General features: G+C 37.1%; 1 protein-coding gene across 4 annotated transcripts in view; it reads left to right on the top strand.

The window, feature by feature from the left end:
- LOC148851847 (Zinc finger C-x8-C-x5-C-x3-H type family protein) overlaps window positions 1-14207 on the top strand; it is a 32746-nt gene extending 18539 nt beyond the window's left edge. For 2 of the 4 annotated variants that reach the window (XM_088947058.1, XM_088947055.1), the window contains exons 4-10: window positions 9203-9335; window positions 9573-9647; window positions 12425-12512; window positions 12687-12957; window positions 13065-13107; window positions 13177-13280; window positions 13558-14207. In XM_088947058.1, the coding sequence (XP_088803184.1) occupies window positions 9203-9335; window positions 9573-9647; window positions 12425-12512; window positions 12687-12957; window positions 13065-13107; window positions 13177-13280; window positions 13558-13977 (1134 nt within the window). In that variant the 3' untranslated portion in view covers window positions 13978-14207. The remainder of the gene's footprint in view (window positions 1-9202; window positions 9336-9572; window positions 9648-12424; window positions 12513-12686; window positions 12958-13064; window positions 13108-13176; window positions 13281-13557) is intronic. The other 2 variants (XM_088947057.1, XM_088947056.1) reach the window with 1 other exon arrangement.
- Window positions 14208-14894: the final 687 nt, after the last annotated feature.

The following is a 14894-nucleotide window of genomic DNA, read 5'->3' as shown; positions in this document are numbered from 1 at the left end:
TCAAACTCTCGCCCCTCAAACTCCTTGTCCCTTGCCAAAACCTTCCTTGTCCCTAAACTTACTGCTAATCTTATTTCAGTTGGTCAACTAGTTGATGAAAGTCACTTTCTTCTTCTGATGGTTGTTTGATTTAGGACCGGTGCACTAGGAAGGTGAAAGGGAAGGGGCATAGGCTAGGCCGCCTGTTTGCATTGGAGTTTGAGAGATCACAATCAACACCATCATTTGCTTATTTGAATTCTTTTACATTGAGTTCTATTTTGGGTTAGAGAAATGATGTATGGGATTTGTGGCATAAACATTTGGGTCGCCCAAACTCTAAAAAACTTAAATATTTGTTTGAGCCTGGTTTTATTAGAACTAAAATTCCTTCTATGAAATCCTTTGATACACCTTGTGTTTCTTATTGTTTAAGTCATATTTTGCCATTCACTCACAAAGCCGAACATGCTACCTCACCTTTTGAAATTATACATAGTAATGTTTGGACTTCACCTATTGTTTCTTGATTGTGATACAAGTATTTTGTACTCTTCATTGGTGACTGTACCAATTACACTTGGATCTACTTTCTCAAACACAAATCAAAAGTTTTCCCAACCTTTCAGTTGTTTCATACCATGGTTCAAGTCCGGTTTCAAGCAAGTTTGCAGACCTTACGCTCCAACTTAGGGGGAGAATAGTGACAGAATTTCTGATTTATTTGAAAAATCATGGCATCAAGGTTTAAAATGTCGATGTCGATGGAAATGTCACTCACCCAAATAAAGGACATATGTCGAAATATGGAAATGTCGAATGGAAATATTGTGAAAAGTATAGACATTGGGGAAATATTATGGGATATATGGAAATATGCACTAATATTTTGTGAAATGATAAAAGAAACATAATTACACCTTTCTAGATTATTATCATATTCCAAAACATCATAGAAAGCCAAGAAACTAATATTAAGAACAAAGTGATGAACAACAAAGTTGTCCTATAGATTTCAACCATTTAATATTTTAACATTTTATTAGTATGAAATAATATCACGTGCATGCATCTCTTTTGGTTCTAATAAATAATTAGAATAAAATCATATAAACCATATAATCCTTTAAATATTTGTATTATTATAAAATATCTTATTTATGCATTTTATTTTCTTCTAATAATTAATTAGTTCAACTTTTTTTTTCTGATTATTTTATCTTTATATTAACCTTCCTATTATTTATTCATTTTTATTGGCTTTTATATAACGAGAATCTACAATATTACCATATAAACCATTTAATATTTTTATTATTATAAATATTTTATTTATGCATTTTATTTTATCTAATAGGTTATTAATTTAATAATTTGTTTTTATTTTTGTTTTCTAATGAATATTGTATATTTTATCTCAAATATTAATTTTCTTATTATTTATTCATTTTAGTGGCTTTTGTAGTGAGGGTCTACATTATTTCCATAGACCTTCATGTATTGTAATAAGAGTGAAATAAAGATTCTATTTAAATTTTCATTTATGAAGTCTATAATATTACAATAGACCCTCTTGCATTGTAACATGTTTATAAAGGCATTTTAAAGATTTCATTTCAGGGCTTGCTATTGTGATGGTCTATAGGCTCCATAGATCCATCATGGACTATAGCAAGTCTTTGAAGTTTAAATAAACTCAAGAGTTAAGCCTCAAGGTTTCAATTTCATTCGAAAGAACTTCAGCCTCCTCAAATCTCGAAGAAACACAGAGTGTGTCTGCAACCAATGAGCAACAAACCAGCACTCAATGAAGCCCTTCAAGAAAAAAATAGAAGATGAAGAGCATTCTCCTCCTTCTCGACCTTGAGTCCACACCTTCCACTGCCCTCTCTCTCTCTCTCTATCTCTCTTCTTTTTTTTCTAGGTTTTTCATGGTTATTCACCATGAGAGAGAAATAGGTTATTGCATATCTGAATCAAGATGAGAGCAATTTCTTCAAAGTTTCATAAGCTGAATGTCCTGCTTCCAAGAAAAATGTATTTTAGCACATGACCACTCTTGTGCTTGGTTAGATTCTGAAGTTGTAGTGCTCCAGCTCCAGGTACATGAGCTAAAACGTAAAACCCTCTTCTTTTTCTCCCTTTAACGTCTCTTTTTGTTGGACATGAGATGTTTGTAGTTCAAATATATGCTGAGTTGTCGACATATACTTGGAAATATTTTGAAAAATTATTTTTTTTTTGTTTTTTGGAACGATATGGTCGACATTTACCGAAATGGTTGAAATATCGACCGATATATTGTATTTTCTTTAATTCATGTAAAGCTTATGTCCCTGGGTCTTGACACTGACATATGTCGGGCAACATTTTGGACATTTTGCGACATTTTAAACCATGCATGGCATACAAGTCCAACGGTGCTATCCAGACACTCCTTAGCAAAATGGTGTGGCAGAACGGAAGAATGGCCACATTCTCAATGTTGTGAGGACTCTTCTACAAGAGTCACATGCGTTTCCCACCTTCTAGGTTGAGGCCGCTAGTACGACTGTGCATTTGATTAATTATATCCCTTCATCAGTCCTTGATAACATGTCTCCTTATCAAAAGATGTTTGGATCCCCCAAGATCTTTCCCATCTTCTTGTTTTTGGGTGTCTATGCTTTGTACATCTTCCCCCTCATGAACAATCAAAGCTTTTAGCTCAATCTGTCATGTGTGCTTTTGTGGGAAATAGTCCTAACCACAAGGGATTTCTTTTCTATGACCCCTCTGCACGTCGTATTCATATTTCTCGGAATGCGATTTTTCTTGAGCATATCTCTTTATTCTCAGGAGTTGTCAAGTTCTTTGCACCCTCTATTTCTGTTTTGTATGATTGACTCATAGGATGTTTCGTCATCAATTGCTAAGACAAATCTTCTTGTCTTCTCTCGCGAGCAAGTTCGTGGTCTAGTACCTACGTCTATGACTCCCCTCCTCCTAGCCCGGATCCTTCGCCCGTCCCAGATAACCTTGTAAGTGACACTCCTATTTCAGATCCCTCGGATGTTCTTGTTTCATTACATCGTTCTACCTGTATATCTAGACCACCTGACCGCTATGGTTTTCCTTCAGAAAAAAGCTCCTTTTCTGTTGTTTTGTCTTCCACAGATATTCCTTGCTCATACCAACAAGCCATTAGCAATCCTCAGTGGAGAGATGCCATGGATGCCGAGATACAAGCTTTGCACGAGAATGACACTTTGGACCTAGTTCCAACACCTTTAGATGGCTTTATTATTGGGAGCAAATGGATCTACTCCATCAAGTTGAAATCTGATGGGTCTCTAGACTGCTATAAAGCTCGGCTCGTGGCTTAGGGCTATACACGAGTATGGTATCAATCATGAGGAGACATTTGCCCCAATAGCCAAGATCACTACAGTTTGTGTTCTCTTAGCCCTCTCTACTGCACAATCTTGGACTATCTTTCAACTAGATGTGAAAAATGCTTTTCTACATGGGCACCTAAAACAGATTGTTTATATGAAACCTCCACCAGGGTACTTTAGTGATCCCTCCCTCTGCCTGGTTGACATTTATATAATTGGATCAGAGTCGGAGCAAGTCAGTTCTGATTATAAATTGGATCAAACTCGAATGTAGCTCAATCTGATCCAATAATAATCTGAATTCGACTATATATCAAATTTTCATAATATAATGGTGTACCTTATATATTTATGATCATAAATTTACTAAAATAACCTAGTATATATATTTTTATTTCTCTTTAATACATAGTATTTTTTGTAACGTTAAAGGGTAAATGGGTAAGGGGGCTCCATTCCCTTTTGTTGTGCATTGAGAGATAGGATTTCTATCCTTAATCGTAATCTAAGTTTGCATCTCAGAGTTCTGCCCTTGCGGCCTTGCCATCATGAAATCCTTTCTGTTCTCTATATGTGCTGCCATGAAGATCTCATCTCAATGTTTGGTGCACTGCTATCTCCCTTTCTCCATTCTCAGGTGAAGCAATGAAGCTGTGAAGATCTTCAACTCTCAAGCCCCAACATCTGCTACCACTACTATCTCCAATAAAAGGGAGTTCATCATTTGCTGATTTTCTCATCTGTTGTGCCATCTCTCAACTCCCATAGTCCCATTCTCTCTTGTTTATGACTATTAGAATACCAAACCGCAGATTACCTAACACCTGGACAAATTCAAATTTGAAATCCAAACTCAGAGTAGAGCACTAGAAATCTGAAACTCAAATAAGGTATGCCTTATTGCCTGCCTTATGTTTGTAAATATGTTTGTATGCAAATGCACCAAAGAACTAGAAATTTTGAAACTCAAATAAGGTGCACATTATTGCCTGGTTTATGTTTGTGAATATGTTTCTTAACCATTATTAAGTTGGGCGAACGCTTGGTTGATGCCCAACCCTGCATTGCCGTGACTATAAGTTGCAAAGATTGAGCAATAAAACTCCAGTCACAAGGGGCCCTAAGGCCATTGAACTCACAATGACATCCAATACCTGATAAATCCCATTGGAGCCAAATTCAAATGGGCTTCTTATAAATCTGCTTGGATTTCAATTCAGATGGCATCATATCTTAATTGAATTGAACTCGGATTTAGGTGAATCCGATCCAACTACAGGCCTAAATGAGACTGAAAGGAAATTTCTGTAAGACAGTTATAAGACCAGTATTTCTATAGGACATTGTGTTGGGCAATCAAGAAATGAGTTCAAAAAATGAATGTCACCAAGATGAGGATGTTGACAACTTGGAATGGTTGAGTGCCAAGACTAAAAAGGATGTAACCAGAAATCTGTGGATTAGAGAGGACTTGGGAGTCGGTTCAATTAGTGGCAAGATCAGAGGAAATCAATTGAGATGGTTTAATCATGGCCAAGTGGCTGCACCAGTGAGGAGTGACTTGGTGCAAGTAGAAGGGTCTAAAAGAGCAAGGGGAAAACCAAACTAAACATGGTCTGAAGTGGTTAAAGACGATTTAAGGTCTTACAATTTCACAGAAACATGGCTCTTGATAGTAGGACAAGATTTGTGTAGCCAACCCCTTTTTTATTAGTAACTCTTTACCTTATTATTTGAACTAAAATCTTAATTTACAAAGTGAAAGTACCTTGCACCCTAAAACATTTTTATAGATTGCATCTGTCGTTTAACTAAAAATATTAGCATCCCCATTTATCATTCTCCAAAACAACTTTTCCCTTTTGATCCTTTGATTGGCTAGGCCATCAGCCATACAAGCCATTTTTATCCATAAAATAAACCTGAACTTTTAATTTTTGTGCAAGCTTCCTTATTTCTCTCAGCACATGTTGATGTTACCAAGGACCCCATTGTTGTTTAATAGGCATCTTATGGTAACTCGAATCACCTTCCACAATCAGGTTGTTAACATTTAGGAATTTTCCAGCTTCAAACCTGCTTTATTGCCAGGAGCTCAGCCTTAACGGAATTTCCTTGCCCTTGAGTCCCAAGTACAAAGCCAATACTTCACCACTGTCATTCCTGAATACTCGCATCTTTGCCAGACATTCATGGATTTCCCATGCTACTTCTGTTAGTGGGGATTGAGGCTGAGTTTAGTGTAAAAATTGGTAAGGAATGGAACCATAATGTTTTGCTCATCTTGGGCTTTCTACAGTGAACATCTTGGTCAGATGGACCCCAAAATGAGCTTTTCCATAAATGCTTTGGCTAGGGGTGGTTTCAAGGGGATGATTATTAGCAGCTTTATCTCTGTCTATGGCATCTTTTTTTTAATTGTGTTGATGTAAGAAGTTCAGATGCAAGTTGATAGTTCTAGAAGAGCCATAGACAGGCCAGAAAAGACAGGGATTGTGGCCGTGAGAAATGATTTGAGGGTTCACAGTTTGACAGAGGATATGGCCCCTGATAGAGCAGGATAACAAAGCAGGATCCATGTAACTAATTCTATATAGTTTGATTTTGGTATGGCTTTGTTCAGTTGCGTTGGATTGATGCTTTCTGGTATCTATGAGTTTTTTTTTACTATGCTTGTTTTTCTCCTAGTCTGTTATCTGGGCTCAATGATTGTTCACATATTCTTCTGATCTTAATAAATTTTTTTCCTAGTTTTCATCCAAGAAGCAGTCTCACTATTTTGTGGTTAATTTTCTTTCCCACATGGCCTAAGAATTCTATGTGGTCCTTTCTAGGTTCTGATACTTATTTTTCTGTAATATAAATCATGCTTAAAAGGTCCCATTTATCAAACTTTATGATGATCGTTTTATGGTGATGTAATAAATTGATGAATATCTTTATAAAGGATCCTAGAGAAAATTGATTTGACTAGGAATGTTTCTGCTTTATCTTTGTTTTAAAATTTTCAAAAAAAATGTTGTTTTAAATTCTATGGTAATGTGTCTTGTTTTGTCTGAGAATGAGTCAATGAATATCACATCATGCCATATTCTTGACAAGTAGAAATAAGGCACTTAAGTTACCTTTCGAAAAAAAAAAACATTAGTTTAAATGTTAGGGACCATTGCTTGGTGTAGTGGTAAAATCTTGGGCGGACAAGTGTCAGAATGTGGGTTTGAATCTGAAAGTGGCTACTTTGTGCAAAAAATGCCAAATATTAGATCTGTATCTAGCCCACCCCTCCCAATACCCCCCGAATAGCGAGGGCTAACATGAATATTCCGTACTGGCCCAAAAAAAAGAGATGGAAGGGAAGTTTGTGGGTTCTGCTTGGTGGAGAAAAAGCCTGAGGGTGGAGGCAAAGGTTTTTTTGTTTGAAGAGCTAAAGATTAAAGGTAAACCAGGCCTGAAGGTAAGGGAGATGAAACTGGCGACAGTTTTTCTGGAAGGTTTGGACATAATAAAATGGGTCAAAGATTTTATTTCTGAAGCAGCTTCGGAAGGCAAGCAATTAACTGGACAGAGAAGGTTAAATAGACTGGTAGAAGGTACATGAAAGAATGTAGGAAGAATGCCAAGGGCTCCTTCATAGCCCTATCAGACTTTTTTGCAAGGAACAGAAAACAACTAGTATGCTTTTCAGAAGGCAGAGACAGAAAAGGGTGGAAGGATGTGACTGCAGATTTTCAGGCTTTTTTGGATTGCAAAGAAACAAATGTTGAGGAAAATCCTGGAAGGACTGAGAAGGGTGAGGAATCTTTCAAGATAGAGTTCAGTAATACCAATATGGAGCAGGAGATGGTGACTATGGCACAGAATATCAGCAACCCAACAGTGTTGGTAAATGCCAAAAAGGAACTCTGGGCCAGTAAATGGGTGTTGGTTGCAGAGAAAACTGTTACAGATTGGAAGAAGGTAGCAGCTCTACTGATACATAAGTTCAATCTGAAGAAGCTGTTTGTGTTAACCCCTTTTAACAGTTGCAAGGCTGTGATTGATTTCTGTGATAACAAGATGGAAATCACAGCTGTAAATATTCAAGACAGTCTGGGATCTTTTACAATATTCAAATGGACACCAAAAATCTTTCTCCATTGAGGATGGAGTAATAGTACGTCTGGTTGGGCTACCATTCCATCTATGGAATCATAAAGTAGCAGATTCTATTGCAGCCTTATGTGGAGCTCGGTTGGCAGGGGAGTTCTAGGATGATCTTCGATCAGCTGCCATCCTTCTGAGTGGAGTAAGGCTTGAGGACATTCCAAGAGAAGTGTTGGTTAGGGTCGAAGGTTTATTCATTCCAGTATGGCTGGCTTCCTCCATTGAAGCTAATTTGTGGAAAGAAGCTTGCCAGGAAGTAGATGAGCTGGTGGAGATCAGGGCTTTAGCTGGAAACTCAGAATTGGTGACCCAAAAAGCTTCTGAACTTTTCACGAAAATAGACAAGCAGTGGGGGAACATGCAAAAAGGTGTGGGCAGGCTGGAGAGTCAAAGCCATGAGACACAAGTTTCAGATCTGAAGAAGGGCTGCTCTTTTGCTCAAGTAGTTGTTTTAGGTGCTAAAAGATCAGGCCCTTTTAATTTGAATTTTGTTTCTTTAAAAGGAAAAGAACAAGGTGCGACTGAGGGCTCTGTCAAGAATAGGAGATGTTGAACTGCCGGCTGAACCTGTGAACCAGTTGGAGGGGAGGTCCCACTTAAAATCTCACGTGACCTGTCATGTGACCCCAAACTGGTATGTACTATGCAATTCTCGTAGTGAGGACTATTACCACTTACTGGTTTCTTGTTCCTTTGCTGCACCTCTTTGGACTGGATGTTTGTTTTGTTTGGATGTAGGTGGAATCAACCAACAGAGGTAAAACCATTATTCTCACCAACTACCTTTGCTTGCCTAACAAAAAGAGGGAGGAGTATGTGGAGATGTTTCAGAGCAGCCACCCTATGGACAATTTGGGAAGAAATAAACACTAGAATTTTCCAAGATGAAGAGAGGTCCTTTGTAGAAGTGAAGGAATGTCTCTTAACCAGGGCTATCCATTGGCTGAAATCCTTGGCTTCTTTCAGCTCTTTTTCATTTGATGGCATCTGGAGGAATTGGGCCACTGTTGCACACTTCTGTTAGAAAAACCAGAGCCACTACAGTTTGGGTAACTTCTCCAGAAAGATTTTTTAAACTGAATTTTGAAGGAAGCAGCCAGGGTAACCCAGGACCGTCTGGCATTGGAGGAGTATTGAGGAATGAGAATGGCAACATCATATCCTTATTCTCTGGCCTGATAGGGATAGGGGACTCTACAAGAGCTGAGATATTGGCTGCAGTACAGGGAATTCAGATTGCTAATTAACTAGGAGTGAAGCTATTGATTGAAGGGGATCTCATAAAAAAGTTAAATGTTTAGCAAGGCACATCTCATCAAAAAAGTTAAATGTTTAACAAGGCACATAACATGTAGATATCATCTTGCTAAACAGGGGTCTGCTAGGGACCATTTGTTCTGGGCAGCATTGTAATTTTATTTCTGATCTCTTGTAATATTTAAGGGAGACTGCATCTCGTGCCTCTCCAAGGGATTCTTGTAAAATCTTATTTCTCTTGTTTAATGAAATCATTTTCAATTATCAAAAAAAAAAAAAAAAATCCGTACTGGCCCATATTTAAGTTCTATGTTCTTTTTTGGTGTTTCAATGTTCAGTTTCTTCTCAATCATAGGGGTGCTCAATATCCCTATCTATCTGGATTCATGGAAGTAGAATACAAGTTGGTTATAATGATGTACTGACTGCCCCATTATTTGATATAGGAAGCTACACTGGCAGTTGTTGCAGTTGATCGGAAGAAAAGAGAACAGAAGGATGCTACTTGCGTTTTGTCCACTGCAAAGAATAGAAATCAATCTTCCCGTAAGTCAGCTCATAGTATAGAGCTGCGGCCAGGTAGGCCAATTAATAGTCCTGGTGTGGCAGATGCACTTTTAGGTTTAGTAAATTGTTGTTTTTTAGATGCAGACTTGGTACATTGTGTCAAAATTCATACCCGTGACAACTTGTAGGCTTCATAAACATTATTATGCCTTTATTCATTATTCTTTCTTTTTTTTTTCTTTTGCAACAGTGGGGGTGTTCTTTTTTTTATGTGGAATGTATTGGCTTCTAATTATCTAACTTTTACAGGAGAGCGCATATTCCGTATAGGTTCTATGCGATACAAAATGGATCCATCAAGGCACACATTGCAGAGGATTGCAGGTAGTTTCATACCAATGTTTTCCCCTTTTGCATGGATATAACTTCTATCTCCTATATTTTCCTCCCTTGTGAGTTCAAAGTCATAAATGCGGAATCCAAGGTAGCTTTTATGGAGTTATCAAGGGATCAACACCTTCAATGTTATGTTCCAATCTATATTCCTTATATCTAAGTTCTATTGTCAGAAATCTTATTTAGATGGCCCTTGTAGGACTGACAAGAAGTTCAAACATGGTTAAGATAGAGGTACTGACATTACTTTTAGGCAGGGAAAGGATCTCTATAGTATTAGAAGTTTTTTCTAATTACTATGAGCTCGGACGAAAATTTCCATTTCTTTTTACTGGTTGAGATTGGATAAAGTTTAGTTTTGGAATGGAGTGAAGATTGTAAGTGATGACTCTGTACTGATAGGTAGGTCTTTAGTGGTAGGAGGATGAAAATTAGTATCCAACCATGATTTGGAGAGAACCATTCTCTGGAATTCTTCTAAGCACTGACAAAATTGCAATGAGAGAAAAAATGACCAGTAATCATTAAAAGAGGACTTCTGCAGTTTCTCTTTGTATAAGCACTTGAAAATCAAATATCTGAAGAGTTATTCTTTGATTAGAGGCATAATTGCTAGCTGGTAGGGAAAGGTATTGCAATGGAGCAAACAGATATTGGTAGTTTGGAATCGAGAAGGTGGCTGTGAGTGGAGATTCTTGGATGGTGATTGGCTGGATTAGTTCAGCAGATGGTGGGCCTTGGATCTGTGTCTTACCAGGGAGGCTCTCTATTTTGTTATCTGGCTTTAATAACTTATTTATATAGACCTGAAGTCTGGCCAAAGATCTTGTTGGTTCTTGATAAATGTAGTGCCAAGAATGTGGAATCATTTTTGGGGCACCGCCTTCCTATGTAGTCTATTTCTGTTTTCTGGTTTAACCACTTCTTTCCTTTTCGGTCCTTAGGGTTCTCTTTGCTTTTGGGTTTTTGCATCTTCTTTGTGATTGTCCTTTTTTAATCAACTATAATGTGGGATAGTTGATTAGTTTCAGTCATGATAGCTGCAAGGATGCAGATTTTTCTTTTATGAATTGGGCTTTAGCTTACAAGGAACTCAAGGAAATTATCAGGACTGGTTATGATGTCAGGTACAGCAGGTGTTTCGGGTCAGACAGCGGTTCAGAGGGTAGACGGGCCTTAAACCGACCCCTCTGAACCAGATTTGAAAAAAATATAAAAAAAATAGAGAAAAAAGCACCGGCACAGGCCGATGCGCCCTACTGTCTTAGTTCTGATATATGATGCCAATGTTCATGATTGCCTTATTTTCTTCTATTTCTGTATAGGGTGATTGATATACATACAAATGCTGGTTGGGGGGCATATATACATCCATGCATATGTATCATGTTAATATTCTAATGGGAAGAGGGGAAAAAAGAGAAAAGGAGAAAATGTTGATGAGGGAAAATTCAGGAGAAAATTTTTCTTAAAAAGGATAAGAAAAAAGTAAGGAGAGAACTTCCAATTTGTGGGATGGAAGGTGGGGTAAATGGAAAGGAAGAAAAACCGAGAAAGGAAATAAGAGAAAAAAGAGAATGATTGAACAAAGCAAAAGAAAGGTTAAAAGTGCAAAAGTTAAGACCAAGTAAAAAAAGGAAAAATGGAAAATTCAAGACCAAGTAAAAAAGGAAAAAATGGAAAAAGAAGGTGAAAGAAGAGAATGATTATGATAATGAGAAAGGTAAAGAAATTACTAGGGGTGGAAGGAGGGTAAGAAGAAGACAGAAGCTCCAAGTTTTGCACCTCCCCTGTAGCTATCGATTCACTTTTTGCAAGATTGACCAGATATTCCAATACCACCTCAAACCAGCAAAGAAGATATCTCAAGTGATTCTTATCGATTCACTAGTGACTGAAGAAGTTGCCTTCATTAGAGTGTGGATCCCTTAAATGCTTCTAGGGCAGGACTTTGTTTGGCTGTGACTTCCAATAAGATTTATTGCAGCTGAGTCTTAATTCTCTTGTTCCATACATTTGTTACTCTCTTTTGGTGGTAGGTAGTGAATCATCTTTGTCACCAGGACTTCATCAATGGTATTTTTGCTTTTTTCCAGCTGTTTGTTTGGTTCTGGTTTATCTGTCCTTTCCCTTGACCAATTTCAGGGGATGCAATTGGGCTGATGCATCTCCTAGCCAGCTAATGGGACTACAGAATAAGAACTATAACAAAATCTATTTTTTTGGGGTGAACAACTCCTAGGTTGTATAGAGGATTATAAGATCCATTATCTGTTGGAGTACAGATTAACAAGCTGCCCTTGCTTCAAATTTTAAGGCTTGTTATGCAGGTTTAGTTGGCAATAGAAATTCTGTCAAGAAGTGGTGCCATTTTCAGGACCATAGCAGGAAATTGAGATTAATATTAATACTTGAGGATTCTGATGGAGGTGCTTTTGTTTCACGAGGACATCAAAATGTTGTTTCCATCAATTTTCATCGATGGTCATTCAATCAGTGGTATTCTCTGGATTAGTAATGAGTTACTAGTATGAAGACATTGATGGCCTAGTAGTTCAGGCCTCCTTTGAGAGACAAGTATGAGTTTTCTGCCCAATGGTGGAAAACAAAGCATTTTCCAATTTTAGGGGATTCAATGCCCATCTTGTGATTAACAAGTTTTCCTTTTCTTTATTTCTTTGGAGTATTTTGTGCTTTATTTTTGACAAGTTGCCTCTATTTATCAAAAGAAACCAGCCTCATTCTCTTATGCTCATTTTCTATAGATGAGAAATCAAGTGCAGTTGATCTCCAGTCAGGAAAGAAAGCCACAAATTCCTTTATTCCAAGGAGATTGGTGATTGGAAATGATGAGTATGTTTCTGGGCATTTCCATTTATTTTTAGTTTTTTAATTACATAATTTTTGCAACTGCAATATTACAAGTAAATGTGAAAGAAATTAGTTTTAAGGGGAAAAAATAATTGTAAAAGATCTGTAGAAACTTATCTGTAAGATTTTATTCTTATGCCTTGCGATATTGAATAGGTATGTTCGACTTGGAAATGGTAATCAGCTTGTAAGAGATCCCAAAAAACTGATTCGCATTCTTGCAAGTGAGAAAATTCGATGGAGTTTGCACACTGCTAGATTGCGCCTGGCTAGAAAACAACAGTATTGCCAGTTTTTTACAAGATTTGGTAAATGCAACAAGGATAATGGAAAATGTCCATATATTCATGATCCTAGCAAAATAGCAGTCTGCACAAAGTTCTTGAAAGGTTTATGTTCAAATACTAACTGCAAGTTGACACATAAGGTTTACAGATTCTCCAAATACAGCCTCTTAAATTTCATTTAAAGTAGAAATACGTTTTCTAGATTTTTCTTCCATGATTGCTTTATTTCATGTTATTATTTATGCAGGTCATTCCAGAAAGAATGCAGGATTGTTCTTATTTTTTGCAAGGTAGGTTTGCTTATTAGTTCAATGCCTAAAACAATGATTGATAAAAAACTCTGACATGGCTCTTTACAGGATTGTGTACAAACGAGAATTGTCCATATAGGCATGTAAACGTTAACCCAGATGCTTCAGTTTGTGAAGGTTTCCTAAGGGGCTATTGTGCTGATGGTAACGAGGTATTGTTCTATCATATACAAAAAGCCTATGTTTTTTATAATGCTTCAAACTGCGCTTGTGAAGGAAACAGAAAATAAGCTTCTCATTATTACCCTGCTGATGCTGATTATATTTTTTTTGGTAGTAAAATAAAATTTATTAAAAGAAAAAAAACTGCGAAGTTGTATCTTATTTTTTGGGAATTCCATATTTCAATCACATAGTTTGTATTTCTAACCCCTCCCCTATTGTAAATTAGTCTTGATATTCCTTTTACATGTTTGAACGTACATGCAGTGTCGTAAGAAGCACAGCTATGTCTGCCCTGCGTTTGAAGCAACAGGAATCTGTCCTCAAAGGTCTATGTGCAAACTTCATCACCCAAAAAATAGAAACAAAGGCAAGAAAAGAAAACGGTCGAAGGATCATCAGAACACACGTGGGCGTTACTTTGGATCCAGAATTACTGATGTTTCTGAGCCCAAGCCAGTTGCTTCTGACTTGTCTAGCGCACAGAACAGTGAAGACATATTCTTTCTTGAAGGAAAATTCACAGATTATATCAGCCTTGATGTTAGTGATGAAGAGATGAAGGAAATTAGTGATCCAACTGATACGCAAGCAACCTCTTGCGAGAGCGACCCCTCAGAATTACCATTGGATGATTCTGATGAACTTATTAAACCAATACGCATCATGGTTAAAAATCGAACTTGACATATTCTTTTCCAATCATTGGCAGCCCAAAAGCTAAGCATGTGAGCTGTCATCGGGAATATAATCCATTGTAAAAATAATGCATAATTCTACAAAGAGTTATTTTCTGCCATTGCAGAATGTTTTTTTTTTTTTTTTTTTTTTTCCAGTCTTTTAATTCCATGTCTATTATGTACATGATCACAGATTCACAATGAAGGAAAGACCAAAGAGAGCTCATTTTTATACAATTGTCAACGTGCACGAGTTCAACAGAGGCTAACTGACACGGATATGATTTATGGAACCTTGGCTAATATTTTTTACTGCTTGAATGAGCATTTATAGTTACAATAGGTAACTTATTTTTTCCATGCTTGAGGTTGATTCAGAGAACTTAATGGGGAATGACAATCCATACGGTGATTGAGTGCAACCATGTAGCGAGGGTGCTATCCTATGCACTATAATCTTGGGAAGAATGGATTTATGAATTTGATCGCCAAGGATTTTAGTTTCCCCAAGGAAGGTATTGATTCAACTCATGTAGTGTCAATGGGTTCTTCCCAAAAGCCATCAATCTCATCCAGTCCAAAAGTACCTCCCCACCTCTAATATATCCAAGTGAATATGCAACTTAGAGATCTCTCATAAGCATCACTGCAACTGCAGCTTAGCCCTCAAGCCAACTACCGAAGGTTCAACAACAATCTTCAAGTATCAGGTGTATTTTATTGTATACTGGGGTCATTGATATGCCAGCTTTTTTCTTAAAAAATGAAAGATGCTAGTTCTTGGAGAATTTAATCTTTTTAAACTATTAGATAGTTAATACTCTATCTTGTCTTTATTAGCTTGTCAAAGCAAAATATATCATTAATTTAGAACACTCAATAAGGACTCCAGCTCCAAAGAGCAAAGAGGTCAAGCTTCTAGTC

The sequence above is a fragment of the Nelumbo lutea genome, chromosome 5, assembly GCF_056320005.1.
Source record: "Nelumbo lutea isolate HS-2025 chromosome 5, American lotus-T2T, whole genome shotgun sequence".
Classification (NCBI taxonomy): Eukaryota; Viridiplantae; Streptophyta; class Magnoliopsida; order Proteales; family Nelumbonaceae; genus Nelumbo; species Nelumbo lutea.
This window is presented reverse-complemented; position numbering and strand designations above follow the sequence as displayed.